This window comes from Lonchura striata, chromosome 9, assembly GCF_046129695.1.
Source record: "Lonchura striata isolate bLonStr1 chromosome 9, bLonStr1.mat, whole genome shotgun sequence".
Classification (NCBI taxonomy): domain Eukaryota; kingdom Metazoa; phylum Chordata; class Aves; order Passeriformes; family Estrildidae; genus Lonchura; species Lonchura striata.
The window spans coordinates 24908538-24931934 of record NC_134611.1 but is presented as its reverse complement, the minus strand read 5'-3'; the positions used below and the strand labels follow the sequence as shown (position 1 = coordinate 24931934).

The window sequence follows — 23397 nt, the reverse complement described above, 5'->3', positions numbered from 1 at the left end:
TTCAGTGTTTTCATGTGCAGTTTTTGTTCAAAACTGTAAAATCCAAATAGAGTAGATGGAAAACATTTAACAAGAACAAAACCTCACTACACCACCAAAAAAACCCCTCCAACACCAACAAAAGAGTGCAGTATCCTGAATATAAGGGAAATAATGTGGGTATCTATTGTTTGGTTATGATCAGAATAGTTGAACAGGACACTTCTGATCATTGTTCTGAATTTAAAATTTTCCTTCTAGATTAGAAAAAGAATGGGATCTAAATGACACATTTTCCTGATAATATGGATGTCACTTTGTGACAACACAGAAACAGAAAAAAGCAAAGCATTATACAAAGAACTCCTTAAATTGAAGAGAAACTGTAATAGACTCAAACTTCCAGTTAAGTTTGTAATTTTTTACATTAAAAAAAAAAAAGCGACAATTTTTTAGGAATGGATTCCAAGCTGAAGACATGAGTTTATTGAATGTCTGAGAGATTTTTATTCAAATACAGTTAAAAAACCACATAATCCACCAGTACATCCCAAACAGTTTATAACATGGAAGTCTCCAGTATTCCATACAACATAGTTTACAAAAAAGAAAATACAGCACCTAGGTGTGAAGATTGTTTCACTTGCATGATGCACAATTAGATTATCACTTCATGAAGGTTTTAAGTCAAGTCAGAAGAATAAATTACTAACATATAGTTTTATGAAAAGCTGGATTTCTCTGTCAAATTCCCTATTATTTAAAAGATCTGCTCAGGCAAGAAAATACTGTTTCTAGTAAACAATCTAATCTATGCCTATCAGCTGTGTTGTTTAACGTAAAATGCTATGGAAATTCCCTTGAGAATTACATAAGCAGCTGTACAATATTTTTTAAAAGTCTGTTTTCCTCAAACTACATGTAGTTTTCCTAGTAAATGTAAGTAAGCTTCCATTTAACTACTACTAGTTTTAATGGATTTGTCACCAAATATAGCAGTGTCAACTAGCACTGAAAGCAAAGAATGTATTCAAGTTTCTGGCATCTTTTGCTTGCAATGAGATTTTTTTTGTATTAATTAGTTATGTAACAGGAAAGGAGACCATCATGTTCTGAGAGAGAGTTGTATACCAGCAGTTGAGTAGTTTCTGTTTAAAATTCCTGTGGAGAGCAAACACTGATTAATACCACACTTCTATTAAGAGCAGCTAAAATAGAGTCTTTGTATTATTTCTTTTACCTAGTTAGACACTCTAAAGAGATTAAAATTAACAGTAGAAATAAAAGTATGCAAGTACCAAAACTGAGAAACAGCTCAAATTCATCATATTTAATAACAGCATTCTAGCTTTGAATGCTGCAATTTAGTTAAAAATACAAATAAAAGTTTTAATAATTCTGCTATGGATTTCTGGCAAGCAAAGTCTGCTTTTGCTAATTTAATCTATTAAATGTGGCCTACTTTTACATCAATGAAAAGGTGTCAAACATCACTCTGAGCAAAATTTGAAGCATTCTGAGCTTTCAAAAATGGTGACACTATTTCTACTTATTCCAGGCCTTATCTGATAAATAGTACCACTAAATTAAAAAAAAAAGTAATTTGCAGTTTACAATTAATTACACCTATTTGTCACCCAACACATCCCTTTAAAAATTGATTCTTTCATATTCTTAATGAAAATTTAAAGAGCTCTTTCTTGCCTGTCAGGCAAATCACTACTTGTGCAAATTTAAATACAGTACATTGACCTAAAGTAACAGTGGACAGATAGCAAAATAAGAAGTGTTCAACAAAGCTGTTGCACACTAAGACTTTTTCAGTGTGCAGAGTATGTCTACAATAAAGTGCTTCTCTTAACAAGTTACATTAATAGTAGTATATATAGATGTTTACCTAGTTTTAAAGCTTTAATTCCTTAGTAAATGGTTTGGTCTCCCTGTACACCCCCAATCTCGCAAGGCACATTCAAAACACAAGCAAAGCACTGACTGTGAAGGATTGAACTACAATTTAAAAAATTAAGTGGTAGTAAACTACTGACTAGGTTTGTAAACAGTACCATCCCATTGAATCTCAATATTCATGCATTATCAAAGTGAGTTTCTGTGGGAGCAGCTGCTGAACCCCAGATTTAACAATCAAGGCAGCTTTCTTAATAAAACACTATTGTGCCTTAGTGTTTTGGTGTGGAATCCCACCTTTTTCATCACTTGGAACAAAAAAAGGTCATTTGATGCATTTAAACCTGTAGCCTTAATTTACAGTGGCTGGTTTAGATCTAGTTTTGGGGGTTTGTTTTAAATGTACATGACATTCGCCTCTTCTGTTCAAGTTGTGCTCAGTACTCTTAAGAAAAGATTTTGATTATGTTGAAACATAGCTGGCCTGTTTTTTTTTGGAGGCCATAACTTTGACCTGATAAAAACTGACTTGATAGGAGTAATTAGCTTCTGTAAAACTAAAACAGCATGTAGGATCAAATTCAGTAATTATTCTTTTCAGGTTCTTTTAAGACTAACTTCCAGAAGTTTCTGTAAAAATAACATTACAAACAAAGTCCATCACTGCAAGTGATCTCTTACATAAAATATTGAAATGGGACATGCTTCCACAGATGTTTCACAGAAATTAACTCCACCAACATCAGAAAGAGCTTACAAAACCAGTCCAAGCGCTCTCACAAGGTACACATAGCTAAACATTTTCTTCATACCACAGAAGATGATGCTCTATGAGCAAGAGGCATTCTACTGCTTTTCAGAAAAATATCATATTGAGTTCATTTTGTCTGTCTCAGCTCTTGCAGCAGAGCAAAAAATACTGGAAGTATCAACACCAGAGCTCCAAGTTTTCCTCATTTGACATTCCAGTTTACCGTTTTATCACCACCTGCTCGTATGCTCCAGATCCTGCTCTGAAAGTTTGAAAAAAGTTAGTTCAGTGTTAATTTAAATGGAAGTTTAATAGCAAGTATCACACATCAGCAAGTGTACTGTTTAAACAACCCAACCAACAGCCCTCCTAAAAAACAAAACCAACCAAACAGCAAATACCTAACCAGCTAAATGTGGAGGGTAGAAAATATTTGTCATTATTACCATGCCGTGGAGTCACCTACACTTTAATGCGCTAAAGAGATTTTACTGTACTACAATCAAAAGGAACAAAGATCAGTGTTACTGAACAGAAAGTTACTGAAGATGCATTTTTATTTTGTATTGCCTCTGGATTAGCTGTTCAGACTACATACCTGTTAGGTAGATGGTGGCTTCCAAAAGAAGTGCTTCCACCAGGGCCCACAAATAATCTTAAACCTTCTTCTAAAAGGCAAATGATTAAAATATGTTAGCTTTCTTTAATGTTGTCCTAGCTAAATCTAAGTAATTTTATATCTACTTGTTTTGCAGCTGGCACTTTCAGATGCAAATACTTTAGGTAATGAAGAACCAACTCCTACAGGGTGTATGTTGGAGGAAGTACTTTTGTCACAGATTTGCACCTGCTCTTTTGGGCTTAAAGTAATCATCTGGGAAAGCTCCCTGAGTCATGTAAGGGTATTTTCAATTTTGGTAGCTATGATAAAGTAGAAAATGTAGCATAGTCCTTATGAATACAAACAACAGGGACTATGAAGGGAGTGGGCTTTCCTAAGGCCTGTAACGTACATAAATTGTCCATAAGCTTCCTTATTTATATCCATACCTTCTGCACTTGAGTCTAAACTGAAGTCTTGACTCTGGAGTATTTTTTCAACTATATCATCAGCATCAACTCTGGTAGCATCAACCCTCTTCAGCTGTGACTCCACAGAGTCTTGCTTTACAGGATGTCTGCTGAAATAAATATATTTAGGCTCTTAGACATGATAATTTACTTGTGCCAGATAAGGTTTTCAGATTAAGCATACCTGCATTGTTTTTCTGATGGTGCATCTTCAGTAGATGTATCAATATCAGCTTCAGTTATTTTTGGCTCAGTCTCTTCACACGGCTCTAGAATACTTCCAGTTCCTGTTGAGGTACTTCCCACTGAGGTACTCCCCACTGAGGTGTTTCTCCTGTGGCAGAGTTCAGACAGACTGGATGATCTAGAATGACATGTACTATATCCTGTTGGGAAAATGCAGGAGAGATGGGTTAGGTATGTTCTTGACAGGCCAGGTCCATCCTGAAAGCAGAATTTGTGTTTTGTCTTCATATAAAGGGACTTGCAAAAGCCTTATGAATGTATGTGCATATATCAACTAGAAACTGACTTCAGATTTTGTATTCTAGCACCTGCCATTTTCTTTTTGTTCTAAGTAATTCCTGTTTATATCAGAACAATTAGACTGACAAACATCATCCCCTTCAGCTTTTAGAGCTAAGTCTCCATTTTTTTACTCATGAAAGAGGTAAAAATCTCATTCAGATATGTTAATTGGAGGGAACAAAGGCAAAAAGTCTTGCATCTGAAGAAATAATCCAGTGAATCCAATAAATTTTAAGAGGGAAAATATGTTACTGTTGCCACACCTGAAACTTCTTGGAAAAAGCTTTTAATGCAAACCGTTTTCAAAACATAAACTTATTTTCGACTGTCTAAGCCAATGAAAGAAAAATAATCCCTGACAACTCATGACAAAATTGTGAACAGCTACCTGACAGTTTTGATTGCTGACTTGCATAGCTTGATGTTCTGGAATGTCCACATGCACCAAGTTCATCTGGGACTGAGGCACTCTTTGATGAGACATCTGCAACATGAGCAAGTCACACAGTGTTCCTAAAGCCAACTTTATTGCTACTTTGCCAGTAATCTTGATTAGAGTCAAAAGACATTTCCCAGAGTGTGGGAACCCCGGCCTTATTCTGGGTTCCCATGTGGTGGTGAAATTTCTCCTCCAACCCATGCTTCCAAAGAAAAACTCCACAGTCTCTTGTTGTTCGGTCTCAGGACGATTTATTGCTAGTCATCTAACAGATTATGTTCTTGGACTGTGGCTGTTTGGTCAGCGGCCTGGGCAGACACACACACACACCCTGACATCCTCTCTGTCTGCTGTCTTCTTTGTCTCTCCCCCAGCCCAGGGCTGCTGCTATCTTTTATATGATATATTACGTATTACATGTTTATAGTTTTCCCCCAATACCTACTACCTATATTACAAAGTGCTTTTCTACTCTAAACCAATCTGTGAGTGCCAACATCACCAAGAACATGGAGGCAAGGAAAAGGAAGGAGGAAGAACAGGATCAGCCCACTTTCCTCCATCTTAGAACTTCTGACCCCCATGTACAAAGTAAAAACCACCCTGTACATGTGCTAAAACCCCCCTCTACAATACTAAAAAAAATTTCCCCTCTGTTTTGCAACTACTTTTACTATACTATCTAACCTTTTGTGACTGCTTGTTCCACCTCCAAAGTTGGTAATTCATTCCATGGCTCAAACTCAAAATCACAGCTGTTTCCAGCTGCCTGCCAGGGTCTAAAATGCTTCTGACCAAGGCCTGGAACCTCTAAAAATGTCGGAGAGACATTTTGAGTTCCGACACCAGAGGGATTAGAGATTTGACTCTGATTTTGTACAAACCTTTTGAAGATTCAAGTGCTGCAAAAATACCATGCATGTTAATTAATATACATTCTTTAAAAAATAAAAATCATAATATGTATCTGAGCAAAACAGAGACTACCATTGAGTTAGATAGATATGTATGAAATATGGTTGTAGATTTGTCTAGTGTCAATATTAAAGACATGATCATTCTTTCTCCAGTATCATAGTAGCATGTTGGGCTAGATGTTTTCTGTCTGAAAGCTAATCTTAAAAACTTCAGCTGTGTTTGAAGCAGAAACTCACAAGCCATATAAGAAGGTTCCTTTGCAAGCCTACTGTCAGCATCCCTTTCAGATTTGTAGTATTTTGAACATCTTGAAACTATGAGGCAGTTATAAAAGTATTGAAAAATTAAGAGCATTATTCTATACCTGCTATACCCAGATGTGCTACTTTTAAGTTTTCTCCACCTTTCCTGTCTTCATGCAAAGACTCTGATTCTCCAGCAATTGCTATAGATGTTGCTGTGGAAGGAGGCCTGCAAGAAAAAATGTGGTTAAGATTTGCTGTACTTGTAATCCCTCCAGAATGATCAGCACATCGTTTTCTTTCAGATATTCTGGCATCATTCATACTATGCATCAATTTAACAGACCTACAGTTCTTTTCAGCAAACATGCTGCCTAGTCCCCCATTAAGGAAAATTAAAAAAAAAAAAAGTTTTTGCTATTGAGCTTAAGGACATTTTACGTAATCAATCTGCTCAGCCCTCAGGCTTCTGGGGATCCTGGGAAAGGCTCTTCCTTTTGTGATGATTGGTGGAGTGATAGGTCTTTAATTTGAAGTTGTTTCTTATTTTTTTAAGTGTATTAATTACAGGACAGTTTACATGCTAAGAATATATGTAATTCAGTACTTGAAGGAATACATTAAAGGGTGATAAGTATAAAAAAAAACCCCAATGTGCACAACAGTTGGCCAAGTTGGCTTCTGTGCTGTGATACAATCCTGGCTTTGTTTCTTCCCTGTCATAGAGTAGGAAATTATTCTGGGCTGATAACCCTCACAACTAATAAAGGAGCCTATGTATTGCATTCTAAATTTTACCTTCTACAAAATCAGAAAGCATCATGTATGACATAGTTTAAATTTTGGTTCAATATTAAAAGTTTTTAATAAAGCTCATTGAGTTAATACCAAGACCCAAAGAGAGATCTTGTTAAATTAATAAACCTCTTAGTTTGTGGTTTGCTAGTGCAAAATAAAGTAATTAGAAAATGACAAAGTACAAGCAATCTCTTGCAAGCAAATACAACCAAAATACATTTCAAGATGTTATTTAATGCTTTGTTATTTTCTATATTGGGAACAAACTGATGGCCTGCATACAAATGGGTATTTGTTGACATTTTTAGATTTGACATAGTCAATAAATTAGTCACTGTCTTCATGTAGAGTAACACAGCCTCTCTTAGGTTACGTTTGAAAGTAAAGAGTGAAAGAAAAAAGCACTTCAGTGCCTTTGTGAACTTATCTGCATAACATATATTTGAAAGCAAGAAGGGAATGATTTCAGGGATGTCATCCCAGATCAAACACCAAGCCTTCTAGGCTTCTTCATAAAATATGAATAAAATATGCCAGATGGTGAAACTGTTTTAAGGTTTATTTTTCCTTCTACAAAGGACATCTGGAATAGATAAATTGTTTGTTCTGTTCGTGTTGAAAGTTTGTGTTCCAGGAAATGGTTATATCACCAGTTTGGAAGAAAATGCCAAGTCTGAATAATTTGAGTAAGAGATTTTTTCCTAGGAATCCAGAAAGCTATTTAGGTACTAATTTCAACTCCTTCAGTGCTAGACAGTAAAAAATTAATACACTGCTTTGTTAGTATCCAAGACTAATGATTAGTTGCCTTTGAGGAATTGTTTATCACTTCCAGAGATGTAATTGTTAATAGGTCTGACTCTAAAGTAAATATACTAAATTTGTTCTGAAGTAAAAGAGGTTCTCCGTAACTTGGGATACAGAAAAGTTTTGCCCAATCAGACAAACTCAGATAATACCCCTCTATGCTATTTATTCAGTAAGCACAAGATGAGATTCTACAGTTCAGTGTTCTGTTCTTCTCATTAAAGGTTAATAAAAGAGAAAACAAAGAACTTTTAGTGGTGCAAGGGGACATTGAAGAGTGCTGTGGAGAATCACCTTAGAAAGACTGGTACCAAACCACAGCACAACTATTGTACTTCCTTAACTACAGATGAAAGACAATGAGGCCAAAGAATCCTCAATTTATAGCAGTGAATTTTCCTAGCTACCTGCCCCTCAGATTTTACATATTGCATCTTTTACTAAGCTGCATAATGTCTTTGCTAAGTAAATATTTGTAAGTGCTTTCTCTTGTACTAAGTCATATTATGCTTCTGTTGGGGGTTTTTTGCAAATGAATATTTCAAAGTCATCTGACACTTGTGAATAAAAGGTATAGCAGTACATTTTCCAGACACAAGTATTAGTCAGATCACCCTGTACCAAGTATATTTATATAAAGTTGCTGCAGGAACAGTTTCCCTGAAGTGGTTTGTTTTTTTGCATTACAGATGTACAGGTGAGTATTCTGTGCTTGATACTAAGTACCCAACATCACGAACTATGACACTTCTACTGGCAGTTCTACCATGTTAGTCATTGTTCGGCTATCATTCCATTTTTTGTGGCTTTTTTTTTTTTTAATACTTTTGTCAGATTGGAGAGATGTAAAAACACAAATTAGAAGTGTAATTCTCAATGATCAAAACATCACCCCACAGCGATTTTTTACAAACTTACATTTTAAAGCATGGGTCTCCAGACATCAGCTGCATGTTGATCAAAACCTGCACATTAAGAAAACAGAATCCACCATCAGAAAAACAAAATTGTTTGTGACACATACGTGGTCATGTAAATATTTGCCACAAATGTTGTATTTAATGAAAATAAAATGCCATAATCACACGGGCAAATAAACACATAGGCAAAAAACTACATTGTTTCTCTTAGGCATACAAACAACACAAAATACAGTTTAAAGTAACATAGTTATACGTAGAGGATTCTGAAAAAGACACATGTATCAAGGAGAATCTTAGAATTATTAATAATTAAGATGGCTTCAAGAGAAAAACAAAGCAAAGAAACCTAAAACCTGAATGATCAAACAGAACATCGTTTAGACTAGTGGGTGCTAAAGTATGTTCTTTGCTGAGGGTTCAGCAAACTGCTGGCTCTCATTATGGGTTGTGCTAACATGAGACAGCAAAAGCACACAGGGTAAACAAGCTATAGACACAGTGCATTGAAGGCTTGTTAGGCAGGCCAAAGCCATCCATTACAAGTGTTCTGAACAGTCTGTGAGTGTCAGATCAGAAAGTCCATGCACAGACTGTATGCTGAACAATGTGGAAAATTAATCCCAGTAGGGAAAAAAAATTTACTTGAAACAATCGCAGCATAATTATTTTTAGTTTTATGGGGCTTATTCAGTTATTTTAACTCTCTGGACTAAGGAAAGAAGATGTCAGAGTGAGTGTCTTGCAAGAATTCTCCCCAACTGTTACAGTGATTATTATCGAATAGAAAACAGGAAAATCCCATGAGTCACAGAGGTATTGAAGGTGGCTTGTACATATATAAGCCAATTAATAGATTCACTCTCAGAACGATACACAGAAGGTTGCCCAGTCTTGAACATACCCTACATTAACTTGTTCATTTTTCAGCTCCCCTTAGACTAGGAACACCTTTTAAAAGCTTTTCTTTTACAGCTATCCAGCTCCATTTCAAAGACAGGGCAAGTTATATTTTTGACTGTATGGATTTTAATGATTGTTTCTAAACAACACTTTTGGTTTTACTTCAAACAGCTTTCCTTCCAAAAAGAGGTTCAGCAAATAAGTTTTAAATTTCATTAAGTGCTTAATAATAGCACTTGTTGTCTGCTTTATTACTTTAAGTATGATAAAGGAAAGAAATTACTTTCAGAATGGAGTTGTCTTGTCTTGTATTTTTGGTATCATAACCTTCCAGTAAACAGCGACGAGTGGTATTTCCTGATCCAGCAAATTCTGCTAGATTTAGATCTGCAAATCCCAGCTGTTAAGAGAAAATGTCAATTAGTAGTAAGCATTTGGCTAAATGAAGGTACTTGCTAATTACTAGTTGAGTACCACTCAATAGCAGTTTCTTTCAAATATGTATACGAGAATGCCCATTTAAGGGAATGGACCGAGGCAAAAGAGCAGGAAACAAACCCAGAGTGTAAAATTCAGCATAGTTATATTTTCAGTTAAAAATTTAAAGTTCCAAGAGAGAAAAAGAATGAGGAGAGTTTTATTTATTTGTAAATAAATAAATAAATATGTTAATGTAAATGTTTACTTTGACTAACCCTTTCCGCATACCAGCCCAAAAGAAAAAAGTTTTGGTGGTATAACATTGTTACATACTTATTAAACACACTGATTGAAAGTTCCAACAGCACTGTGTCACTATAATATACATTATGAAGCCATGGGTATTAAGTACTATTCTGGAATTACTTTAAAAGGGCATAAAATGGCAAGAAAGAAAAGCTTATCTGTAGGCAAAATTAGCTGCATCTCAATTTACCTTTGCATATGCCTTTCCTCCTTTTAATTCCTAGGGAAAAAAAAAAAAGGAAAAAAGACACACCATTAAGCCATTAAATATACTGACTCAGGATTTTTCTTCATTTTTTTTTAGAAAAGCAGGTATTTATTTTAAAATATCTCCCCACACATTTGCTAGACTATGCTGTTGTCATTTAGACCTTAATACTCATAATGCCTTTGGAGCAGGCCAGCAAGACACTGTTGTCTTGGAAAGAGGAATGGCAAATTCCTAATAAATTAGTCAAAGTAAGTAATAAGATTACTACAAAATTTTGACTAAAGTAATACGTGATGTGGTTGCAGCTAAAATTTGCTGTATGAAGTTTATCAGACATTCAAAAATTAAAACAAAGGAAGAATGAGCAAGGAAAGAGGAGAGGAGGGGGAGAAAAGCTGCTTACCTTCCGTACAGACACCCTGCAAGTGCAAGTATCCAGAATCCCTGTTGTGGCACTGGCACTGATCTTGCACATAAAGAAGAACTTTTTCTTCCAGCGGACACAATTTGCCTGTACTACCTCCCTGCAAGTAGAGAGCACATGCTGAGTGTTAGTTGCATATACACTCAGAACTACTACACTGCAATAAGACAGATTAAGAACAAATAATGGTTCCCCTCTCTTTGTGGAATGGCCACTTCATGCAAATTGTGGTCCCAGGCATGAATTATAACAATAATCCCCCATTCTGCTCTTAGCAGTGTAGCATGACTAATAACTGTTTCAAAACTTTCAGGCAATATTAGACCTCCAGAAGAGTTCAACAACCATGTGTTTTTTCAAATGAATGAGAGTGTAATTTCTGCAGTTTGGCTCAGGAGAGTGAAGTCCTCCTGAACATCAGCTCCCAGGCAATGTCTCCCAAATTGCTGAGCTTTGCAGTGCGCTCAAGATAGCATCTTTGACAAGTAGTGTTTCAGTTCAGAGAAAAGGAGAGTCATACAAGCAAAACTACATATATTTGAGGCCTGGAGGAGTGGAAAGGAGATGATGTGTAGTAATAACCAGACACAAAGTAATGCACTTGGGGTAAATGAGAATTGCAGCTACATACTGTGAGTTTGCCATCTGAGAGCAAAAAAGCTGACAAATCTGAAAGGATCTGTTTCTCACAGGAGGATAACAATCTGACAGTATGATGCAGTGAAAAATGGGAGGAGGAAGTATGCTTTCAGTTATGAATGTCATTTTATAAGGCTCAGACAGAACACATTCTATTTGGGTAATTCTGACCAAGAACAGATTCCAAAATGAAAAATCACAGGGAGGACAACTAGAAAACCCCTGTATCTTAAAACAAAAAACAAAACCTGATAATTTATTCTATTAGTCTAACCACAGAAGTACCGTCTTCACATACAAACGTTTCTCCTTTTTCCCCTTCCATTTTCCTAATACATAAATTCCTATGTTTTATACTAACTTCTGACAGCAGCTTATTGAAGAAACAGTTTGAAGTCTTTAGCAGATAGAATCCCATGGTTCTGCAAAAGCTGGAGTTAGAGTTCATCACGTGTATAGAAAAATGAAGAATTGCAGGGCACTCAGAAAAGCACCCTTTGCTGTGCTGGTGAGACTGCCAGTTTCAGGGCTCACCGGCACTGCGACTTCCTAAGGTGGGAATAAATCAGCCTAAAATGAGTCAGTGTAATGACCACAACAGACTACCAGATCCTGATGATACAACACTGAGTCACATTCAAGCATGTGACCTGGAAGGAACATGCTTCATAAACACCATGATCTACTCTTTATCTGGGATGTTTTACATTGCAAACTTTCCTGTATTGTGGGAAAAAAGGAATCCCATCCCGCTGTCATGTGAGTTGTTTGAATGCACAAAAGAACAAGAATTCAAAAAAGGCAAATTACAAATAGTTACATCTCCATTGAAACAGGCTTAGACAAGAAGACATCATGTAAAATTCACTCTTAAAAGGGATAATAACTGCTAACATTTGTGACACATATAAAACTGCCACTAAATTGAAAGAGTTCACTTGTCATCCATAAAGGTCAGAAAATCCTTTATCCTTTCTCATTACATCTGTTTGTTACAGAAGGAGGACAGCAGTCATCATCATCCTTCCCACCCTTTCCTTGTCACCCAGGACACCACTGGCTCTACCAATAACACCATCACTTCTGCTGCTATTCATCATTTCACTAAGTTCTTGGAGTGTTTTTGCTTTTGTAACATTTCCAGTTAGTAATAATGAAACTTTTTTCCACTGGAAGTGTTTTTGTAAACTCATAAAGTCAAAGTGATGTGCCAAAATCTTTGTACTACTCAGTATAATGGTTCATGTTATTTCTGCTTCTCAGAACAGCCTTCTGTCTCTACAGCAAAGTCAAAGCAGCTGCACATTCTACAGTTACAGTGTTCCAGACCACTCACATTGCAGCAAAAGATAATGCAGTGAACATTAAACGTATTTTTGCTTGTAAATGCAAGATAAATGTAAGTAACATCTGCTTGAGAAATGTAAGTATCCTTAAAACCTTTAAGAATTTTGAATTTATTTCAATATACCAATACTACTCTATGGGTATAATGGTTCAAGTAAGGAAGGTAGCACAAAACCACTCTGCTTTCGATAGATTCAGTCCATTCATATCACAGGCCAGGATTTACAAACAAGAAGTAGAAGTGGCAGTAAAAAGGCTTCAGTTCTGGATACTGATGGTCTAATTTTTCTAAAAATAAAATCAAAACCAGGAATTCTGTTTCCTTCTTATAAGGATACCAGAAAAAAAAAAGTATCATTAGTTTCTTTCACTGGCATATAAATCGCAAGATCTTTGAAAATTTTGTACACAATTTCAAAAAAGCAAACCAAACAAACAAGAAAAAAGAACCAAAAAAATCCCACCAAAACCCAACCAACTGCCCCTGTTGCCACTAAAGAGTTCTTCTAACTCCACTATATTAAAAAATTGATGAATTTTAATTCAGAAATTTTTTTAGTAAAGAGGAGTATCATCTAGTTATTCCCATTATCCTGAAAAAAAAAAAAAAAAAAAAAGGTCAAATAATCAGAACATTTAACTTCAACAGTAATATCTAAATTTATAAGATTCTTAGTTAAGTGCCAGGCCTTTAGAAAATAAACAGCTGTATTGATTGGCTGCTATGGAAATGAACCCAGATAACTTCTGGCAGCTGTGCTGCAGCTCGCTGGGGAGAGCTTTCCGTTCTGAGTCAGTTTCCTACCAGCCTCCCCTCACTTTACCACATGCAAAGTAAACCAGTTGTTTTCTTAATCAAAATGTATCTTAGTTACCAAAATGCACTGGGATACATAGTAGGCTGTAGTGCTTTGGTGTAATTGAATAAATGCTCTGAGTAGTATGTAACCAAAAATGAATTCAATAAACAGATACTGTAGGATAAAATGACTCCAAAGTATAGTGTGTTATCATCACTGTTTTTTTCTTTTGAGGGACAATTTTACATTGACTCAATTTCAAATGCAAGATTTAAACTTTAATCAAGTCCTTATTTGTAGATGTTTTGTATACTGTACACAACTGCCACTTAAAATGTTGAATAAAAGTATTGGATTTTTCTTCAGACACACAACAGAGAAAAAAGTAAACTTAAATAATAAACAATAAATCCTAATCCTGTCACTTCCTCATCCTGAAGTATTAACAAATTATGGACTTTTTTGTAAGGTGTTTATGTTCATCAGATTGTTTGTTCATTTCCATATGGATAAAATCTATGAATAATGGATTGTTCCATAAAATAGCTACAAATGCAAAAATAAATAACTTTTAAGGACCTTCAATGTCATGGGGAAAATCCCTTCTTGCTAAATGGAAAAGCTTGCTCTGAAATAAAGAAGCCAAAACTCCTTGTGGACATTTACCAAAAGACTGTGTTCCATTAATCAGAAAATTTACTGATGTTTTTATCTGAGTTATTCTAAACAGCCTTAGGATCTTTAGCCATATGGGGATGATTATGTTAAACTGCTTGTGTTTGTAGTGCAATTATTTTAGATTTATTGGTCACCAAAGAAATAATAAATTGGGATAATTTGTTTTAAGATGCCATTCAAGCTTTGTATCACACTACGTTCACATGAAAATACTTCCAGAACTACTTTTGGATTCAACTGGATCACTACACTTCTTTATGTCAAAGACAGTGGTGTTTGCTAATGTACCTAACAGCATGTGAACAGAGCACGAATTATCTACTCGCTGTAAATACTGCGAAAAAACGTTTTTTTCCTACATGAGGTAAATAAAAACATTATTATCTTTTAAAGCCGGTAATCTGATGAGAAAGTCACCTAAGTTTTGCTTGTTTATTTTAGAAGAACTGTCGTGTTGATAAGATGGCCTGAGAGAGGTGATGCTGCTGCAGCTGCGCTGGTCAGAGGCTGCAGCAGCGAGGCCGAGGAGGGGCTCCCGGCACTCGCAGCACAGAGGCTCGATGCAGACCTAGACAGAGACCGAGTGTGGCTCCAGGCTATCCCACCTGCTCACAGTCCAGCTCCATCCCCGAGTGCCTTTGCTCCAGGTGCTGACACCGCAGGCACGGGGATCTCTGACTGCTCGTCCCACCCCAGTGGTGGCGTTTGCTGTGACCCATCTGGACGCTCCAGGTGCTGGACCCAAGTGCTCTGCCACAGTCTCTGGGCAGCTGCTGGCACGATGGACACACAGGGCCAGTGACCCACTGTCCCACTCCATGGCATAAGTGTGCTCCCTCTGGCCTCTCCTGCTGGCAGCCCTGTGACACTTTTGAGTCCAGTTGCTGGCTCTCAGACATCCCCCACCCCACAATGCACACTGAATAGAGAGCCCTTCCCCACGAAACAGTCACAATGTTCTTCAACAGGAAGATACAGCAGACATTACTAATTAGAAACAGATTAGACAAATGATGCACCAACCAGCAAACTCCTTACATCCAACTGGCCCTTTATTCCCTTTACTCCTTATTTTTCCCCACACTTGTTCCTCCTCAAACTCATCCCTTCCTCCACCTTTAGTTCCTCCCCAAACTGTCCCATGATAAGCCTCTTCCCTTGTATCCCATGATGTGTCTCATAGGCAGCAACCCCCCTTGGTCCAAAACATTCCATAGTTTTAGTTCACCATGATGGGTTTCCTGCCTGGACAATGGGGCTAAGGGTCTCCTGGGACAGCCCTGGGAGGAGCCCAGAGAAGGTGTCCCCTTGTCCAAGCCCATAATTTCAATTTCCCACCCTCCTGTGTGTCCCTGGGCTTGTGGAGATGGGCTTTGATGTCCTGATGTCCTGTGACAGGACTGGGAATAGCTGGAGCTGAGTATTATTTTAGGCCCTCCACCCTCCCCTGTCTTTGCTGGCTGCACTCATTTGTGGGTGTGCAAATGGACTTCTATCACCTAAAGCTTCCTTTGATCGATCCCTCTTGAGTGAAGTTAATACAGGTAGCTCTGTCCTTCTGATAAAAATGCAGTACTTAGTAGCCTGGAGTTACTTATAGTGTACAAAATAGTCTTCTAAAATGGGAGCAATATCCCATTCATATAGATATTTTATATGTACTTTTAATATATGTAACATCTTTCTTCTGCAGAAATCTGGAACACCTAACAAAGGCCAGTGTCACCTTACAGACAGGAATTAAGGCATTAACCTACAATCTAACAGTGTAGTGATACTATCAGTGGCTTCAGGTTCAGGTACTGGAAGATTCAACCTTTCCTAGGCTATCTTTAGTATGAGGAAGGAATTGTTGGATATGGAGTTCTCATTTATACTATACATTAACAGAGAAGGCTTTGGCATGCAAGAGTCTAATAACTCCTCCTATCTGAAATCTACTTTTAAGTAAAATTCATGCAGTGTCATAGTTGAGGGAAATATACAGGTACCCATGCATCAGGGTCCTGGAGCAGTACTAAGCTACATTTTAAATTGTTATCCAATAACCAAAATGCTAAATTTAGGCTTCATATAGAAAGTGCATCACTTGGAGTGCTCAGAGCATGAGCTCCAAAATATATGCTGTAGCAATAAGCTTATGCAAAGCTTTAATGTATTTCTCAATTCAGGAATAAATTCAGTTTACTTTTCCTTTAATATTCTGTTTTCCCCATGCCTGAGGCATATAAGATTATGCATTTTCTCCAACAAAAACATTTTTTTCTAAGCATTGCTACAAAAATGAGCAAAACAAGTAATTTACAAACAGAGCTGCAATGGTTCACAAATTTCAGGACTAAGCAAACAGCTGGCTCTGCAAGAAGAGCTCCACTTGTTTACAGTGCACAGCTCCACAGTTAATTTGCTGTTAGTACGTGCAAAATTCAGAGTAATAATTTTCTATTCCACATTTTTACTCATAGTAAAACAGGTTACATTTTTAACTAGCAGCATTTCATGTCAACAACTTCTTATAAAATATGTATAAATTGATTGTGGATGCAAAACTGCTGGTTACAGGTAAATGCAGACACCTAGAAGGGAATTAGCAGTGTGAAGGGTAAACTGCATTAGAAGAGTGTAGTCAGCAAGTCAGAGGAAATTGAACATTTGAGACTGTATCTGCAGCAGTGTGCTTGGTTTTGGGGCCTTCTTGGCAGAAGACTGATGAACTGAAGCAAGTCCAGGGGTGTGAGATGAGGGTCTGGAGTCAGGGATGAATTCTTTTCTGATGCAGGAGAATTTGGAAACATGGGATTTTTACAGTCTGATGATGAGGTGAAGGAAGATCTAATTGCCATCTACAGCCATATCTGCTAAGATAGAAGATGGATCCAGACGTTAATTAGTGGGGATCAGAGAAAGGAAAAGAAGCAAAACCAAGGTAAATTCCAGTAAAATAAGGGAAAGAATATTCACAATAAAAGTGGTAAACAGCAGGGCAGGTTGTCTACAAGAACTGGCATCTCCATTATTACAGAATTTCTAAAGCTGACAGGACAAAGCTCTGAGTTTCCTGATCCAACTCAAATTAGCCTTGCTTACAGCAGGCAGCTGGACTGTGTGATCTCTGGTATTCTCCTTCAGCCTAAATTATTCCATGAACAGAAATAGTCCTTAAAATATTAAGGCAATCAGGTGCTATGGTGCTTGCAAATGGCAGGTTTGTGGCAGAAAAATACTGTACTTCATGTACTGTGCTGAGGTCAGTGGAAAAAACCAAACCAACACCAGCTCTTTTAAACCCAAGTGCCAGCCCTGCATAATGCAGGCACCTTAAGCATGAAAGCTTTTTCCACTGTCTCTCCCTCTTTAACAGATGTCTGTCATGTATCTCTTCTCAAACTTCTTTTTGTGACACCTTAGCTGTTAATACATCTCATCAGTTCTTAAAACTACAGTTAGGGAAGTCTCCCAAGACTGAGCCCTTTTTATATCTGCAATAACCAGTTACACCCCATGAAAAGAGCAGATTGTACAAACATTTTGTTTTCCTCTGCTGTATCCCAAAAATGAACCCCTTCAAAACTAATATTCTTTATTCCTCTATTTGTTTTTTCTCAACCATATTTTTAAATCAGTTCACTAAATACATTTTACTGTAACTATTAATGAAAGGAGAAGTACAAAGAAACGACATGTTGAAAAGTTGTACTTTGTGTAGAGAACTTCTCCTTACCTTTTCCTCCCTACAGAGGACAGTGTCTGAAAGCTGCTTAACCAACTATCTCTTCACAACTGAGGAAACATTAAGTGGGCATTCAAGAATTTGAAAAAAGCAGCTGCAAAATTGCAAGGTGGGATTTTTATCCCACTGCCGATATTCCTCACAGTACTTGAAAACTTATTTTGTTTCAAGCTCCCCAGCTTTAATTCCAGTTACAGCTGAAAAAGCTATTAGAAATAGCATTATCCAGCTCTGAAGACTGTTGGCAGGATTCATACATCATGCAGGAAGATTCGAGTGATAGGGACAGTGATTCCATGGGACAGGTATGTTTTTCTAACAAGTACTGTAATTTAAAAACACAGTTAGTTAAGCTGTGTTCCTATCAGGAGAGTTTCTCTCTTTCAAATGCAATAGCAGCAATCAGAAAAAGAATGGTAAAAAGACAACTTGAAGAATCCAGTGAGGCAGAAAACCTACTTGCTGGTGTCACAAAAAAAATAGATGCACTTTTAGACAGTTGAGAAGGAGGTGACCGTGCATCACTGGAAGGAAGAAGTACTTATCTGGCAGATAAGAAGTCAATTTCTGCAGAAAACAATTACATGCTCTAGCCTGTACCTATTAGGAATAGGAATATATTCATGCATGATCTCTCAAGACTTCCCCTCATGACTCAAGAGGGTACATAAAAAAACCCCACATTGCTGAAGTCAGTTGGAAAATAAAACGATTTGATGAAAAGCTTATAGCTCTTGGCCACTTGGAATCTCTGTCTGCCACATACAGTAATCATAATCAGCTTCTTATTTTAGTATCTTGTTGTATAAAAGAAAGAAGATGGAAACATCAGCAGTCCAAATTGTCAGAAATCAGATCTGAAAGGAAGGGGAATATGACCAAGCTGAAAGCTGCACTCAGAACACACCAACCAAGTCCTTTTCTTGAGTGGGGTGCAGCTGGAAACCAAGCTAAAAATGGAACTAGCAGGCTTACAGCTCCTGTAGCCTCAGTTGATGAGTAGAACATTGAAATTACACCCTCAAGAAATCAGATCCTTATTCCCAAAATTTCTTGGATTTCCTCATATTCCATCTCTTCATTTACTGTTGATTGAGCAACAGCTCAGCCTATGAGCCTCAGTTATCTGCTCTAGGGACCAATTAATTTTTGATTCAGCCTGTTAGAATGAGGGCAGTTGCAGAAAGCCTATACTTGCTATATATTTATATCTACATTAGAATGGCCACAAATAAATATGCTTAGAATTTAGTCAAGTCTGTACCTTAAAATCGTGGTTTTTTCTGTTCGAAATACTCATAGGTGTAATTTCTGCCCTGAAACAATCTTGTGTCCTTTTGTGGTGCATTTGCCATTATGTGCACACTATTTTATGACCAGACAGTATATAGATACACAGTATCCTGGAATCTGCATGTGTATTCATGTATCCAATTTCAAAGAGAGATCTAATGTCATTGACCCAGGGAAAGGTAGAAAGATGCCTTGCCACACAGGAAACAAGGCTTAAGCAAGGAAAGTTTCCTAAATGAAAGTGAGGTTTGCTAGCATAACTTTGCATCTATCCACAGTCTACTGGCTGAAAATCCAGCCTTTGTTCTAACATCTAAAACACAATGGTAAAGATCCAGTAGTCATGCTAGAAAGCAAGTTCAAAAAGGGGAGGGCAGGAATTACACTGTGTGGCTGATTGTCAGTTTGCTGAAACAACTAAACTGAGCCTCCTCCTCTCCACAATGCCCTCCAAGGTTTTCCCTGGTTCAGAGTTAAAACTTATAACACATCCATTCCTGCCAGAATTTCAAGGTCCTGCTCTTGCAGAAACTCTCAAACATTTTTACCAGTTTAAACACTGCTACCACTTGGCTGGTCAATGTCCTTGGATAAAAATTTGATTTGGCACTACCAAATAAACTACTACTAAGATTACTTAAAAAGTGGATATTCTTGTCCAGTAATTAAACTTTTAGTGTCATAATCCAGAATTTTCTTTTCCCACAGTAAGGATTCACAGATGTGCATAGGGATGTTTCAAACAGAAGTTTTCTAATTGGAGTTCTAAAAAAGTATATGCATAGTGATGTGGTTTCTATTTACACACCAGCCAGATCACAATGTACTGCACTATACATGCTAGTTTCACCTGGTCACAGAATTTCTTTACACTTCAGGCACACATCTGTGGGAGCCAGAAACGTAGCTGGACTGTGACAAGTGTCCAGTAGCATGGCCCCTGTCTCTATAATGTATTTCTTAGGTAGCTCTTTCTCAGCAAGGATCTGAGAAATGAAAAAAAAACCTATTCTTCAGTAGCTTGAACTTTTGTCAGTCTTCTTTTAACTCACTTCAGTGATCAGAGGGATGATGAAGGTACCACATTACTTGCAGGATCAGGACTTTAATCATTCATACAGCATGATCCGTAGAGGGCTGATAAGACAATCACCTGAAACTGTTTTCATGACAACTTGCTACTTACACATGAACCCCTATTCCAAGCCATGCTGCCCTGGGTTTTCATTACATTCTTCTCTGTGAATAGGTGAATAGGCTTTGGAAAGAAAATGCTAATAATGTTAGGGTGGTTTATACACTATTGATTGGACTTTTTTTTTTTTTTTTTACTTTTGAAGGCAAGAGACAGCAGGCTATTGGTCTGTATGGACACCAGCTTGAGAACTTCATAACTTCTCCCAAAATAATTATAGTGTACTAGACCTCAGTGAGTAACAAAAATAAAGCTACTAGGAAAACAGTCAGTTTCTTCCTGTATTATAAAATTTTTGGGATGAGTTTGTCTATAACTTTCTGAAACAATAGGATTCTTTGAATATCTTTTCTAAAGCTAAAAAGATCACTTCTCTAGGGATATAACTGCCAGCTCACAGTGAAACTAATAAATGCATGCAACTAGAAGATTATGGCCATCAGAAAGTTTGCAACTGATAAGTTTTGAAATACAACTGCTCTGGTGTTAACTTAATTTCCTCATTATTTATTCAGCCCTTTGCTGAATCACCACTCTGAAAATTCATCTGTTAATTCTTAAGCCAAGAGCAAAGGCACTCCCTAAACTGGCACCAAAGGATCACTGCATTAGAATTTTTTACCACTCTACCAGTACACCCAAGCACTTCTCAGTCCAGCAGGAATGAGTTACACTCACAGGGACCTTGACATACCAGCATATGTTCTATTGCTGTTAGCTTTTATGCCATAACCCCAGAAAAAGAAAATGGAAGAATTTCTAAGCTTCAGCTCCAACACAATTTTTTACATCAGTTTCCTTACCACACACATTTTACTCTAATGAACAATTCAGAAAGGTAACGAATGTAGGCTTTCAAACATTTAGGTTTAGTATCATAAACAGGCAAGGCAGAAGAGACTAAGATCACCATAACATATCAAAACCATCTGCTCAGCTGAAAGCAAGTCCTTGGAAATAGACATGCTGTCCAGAAGATGTATGTCAGCCTGTGGAAATGACTTCAAGGCAGTAAGGGCTGGAGTAGGACAGTAATGGCACATTAGTGCCTGAATCATGATTGCTATCATCATCTATTAGTTATGAAGTCGCTCACAAGAAAAACGTTGAAGAAAGACATGAAATGAGATCAGAGAACTGATGAACTGAACAACTTCCAACCATACAGAAGAAAAATTTGTTCTCAATTATACATGCCAGTATAATGGAATGGTTAAATAAGGAGGTTGTAGGCCAAAGTTCCATTTTTATTCCTTCTCCTTGATTAATTTCATTCACAGAATCAAAAGCAGATAATTTAGAAAGCTCTGTAACAACAGTATTTTAATAAGAAAATAACTGAGTCTTCATGGATTTGTTACTGTCTTTTCCAATAATTCTATGATACATTTTCCAGTAAATCTTTTTTGTAATAATATTAAAATAAAATAATAACGGATACAACAAGAACAAGTGTAATGGGAGGGGAATCTCCTTCTCCCCAGACCTGAAGCCACAATACACGCCCTTCCTATTGACAAGTTTCTGCCTCTGCCAGGTACTTGGAAAAAATTAATACAGTGGCCCTCTATTTACCCAATGCTATCGGGGAGCCACTACCACAACAGATGATTGCTCCATTGCTGAGGCACAACTGAAGGAAAAGAAAGAGGAAAAAAAGACATCTGCCTTGCACTTGCACTGCAGAACTGAGCATGAACAAAGTCAGTAATATATGACCTGGGCACTTAGAGTCAAAACGGATGACTTTTCCATGGAACTTGGCTCTCCATGTAAATATTCGCAGAACGAAACACAGCAAGCCAGCGTTCAATAATAAAACAATAAGGTCGAATAACTCACAGGGGACAGCTCAGACTACAGGCTTGGGGACAAGAAATTCTCCCCTCCTGTTACCCATCTGCTCAGCAGCTCCAGCATTATGGCACAAGAGACCCGTTTTTCCGAGACCATCCTTATCACTCGGGGATTCCTCTCCTCTGTTACTCCGTGTTTAGGAGCCTCAGTGTTTATTTTATTTACAACGTTACGACTCCAGGCAGCGAGCAGCTACGCGGACGAAGAGTTCCGAGCGCTACCACACGCGTTCTCTCGCCGTTGATGCTGGCAAAGCAGGCGGGACGAGAAGACGGCCAGCCTGCCCGGTGCCACGCCGTGCCACAGGAGCTTCCCCTTCGGCGAGGGGAGCGGCGAGCAGCACGGCCGCGGCCGCCGGGAGCCCCGGGGCAGCCACCCCTCCTCTCCCCGGGCTCCCGCCCGCCTGCCCGCCAGCGCGAACCGGCTGAGCCCCGGGCTCGCCGCGGGAGCCGAGGAGCGGGCGGAGGGGCTGCGGAGGCGGCCGCGCCTGCCCCGCTCTCGGGGGGACGCGGGCTCCAGCGGAGCCCGTCGGACGGGGCGGCCGCGGCCCGCCCGGGGCTGCCGGCGTGGGGCGGGCAGCCCGGCAGACCCCGGCCGGCGAGTCCCGCAGGCACCTACCGGGAGGACTCCCCGCTGAAGCTGCCCCCGTCCAGCAGCCGCACCTTGCAGAAGAGGATGCCGTTGACGAAGGGCACGGAGGAAAGCTCGTCCAGTTCCAGCTCCACGCGGAACTTGAACTTCTTCTTCTTCATCATGATGAAGGCCATGGGCTACGGGCTTCCCGGAGGCCGGCCCCGCGGCAGCTCCGCTCCGGCCACCCTGCTCCGCTCCGCTCCCATGCCCGGGGCGAGGGCGGGCCGGGCCGGAGCGGCGGCCGCTGCCAGCTCAGCCCCTGCCGGCCGCGGCGCTCCCGGCCGGCGCTTCCATGGCAGCCGGCGCCTCCCTTTCAAACCCGCCCGCCTCCGCCCCGCCCGCTGCCGGCGGCGGCGGCCGGAGCCATTGGCGAGCGCTGCCGCCGAGGGCCCCGGCGTCGGCGTGCGGCTCCCCGGAGAAGTCGGCCCGGGCTGGGAGGCTCTTGAACAAGGCTGTTCAATAACGGGAGCCCGGCCCCGCACGGTGCCCGCGGCAGTGACGTGGCCGCGGCCCCGGCCGAGCGGGGCTTGTGCAGCCTGGCCCCGCAGCTCCCCCGCCTCCCAGGGACCCCTGGGCGCGTCCCGGGAGCGGAAACCTCCTGTG

At 39.0% G+C, this 23397-nt stretch overlaps 1 protein-coding gene across 3 annotated transcripts; it reads right to left on the bottom strand.

Moving 5' to 3' along the window:
• Positions 1 to 438: 438 nt before the first annotated feature.
• On the bottom strand, positions 439 to 23042 carry EEIG2 (EEIG family member 2). Of its 3 annotated transcripts, none has more exons than XM_021547042.1 (11): positions 22780 to 23042; positions 10602 to 10722; positions 10178 to 10207; positions 9545 to 9661; positions 8357 to 8403; positions 5956 to 6062; positions 4623 to 4718; positions 3891 to 4092; positions 3686 to 3816; positions 3234 to 3303; positions 439 to 2897 (listed from the first exon to the last, which is right to left on the bottom strand). In XM_021547042.1, the coding sequence occupies exons 1-11, from the start codon at positions 22926 to 22928 to the stop codon at positions 2855 to 2857; spliced, it is 1113 nt and encodes a 370-aa protein (XP_021402717.1). In that variant the 5' UTR covers positions 22929 to 23042; the 3' UTR covers positions 439 to 2854. The 3 variants fall into 3 exon arrangements, with proteins under 3 accessions (XP_021402717.1, XP_021402727.1, XP_031361379.1); XM_021547052.2 differs by having other exon boundaries at positions 3686 to 3813; positions 22780 to 22953; XM_031505519.1 differs by lacking the exons at positions 439 to 2897; positions 3234 to 3303 and having other exon boundaries at positions 3548 to 3816.
• Positions 23043 to 23397: the final 355 nt, after the last annotated feature.

Bases quoted from the DNA above. Each gene is read 5' to 3' on its own strand.
- EEIG2 (XM_021547042.1), bottom strand. From the start codon at position 22,928: ATGGCCTTCATCATGATGAAGAAGAAGAAGTTCAAGTTCCGCGTGGAG. The intron at 4,093-4,622 runs GTAGCTGTTCAC...TTTTCCCAACAG, and splicing joins TCAGCAATCAAAACTGTCAG to GATATAGTACATGTCATTCT. The intron at 3,304-3,685 runs GTATGGATATAA...TTTGCCTTTTAG, and splicing joins TTTAGACTCAAGTGCAGAAG to AAGAAGGTTTAAGATTATTT.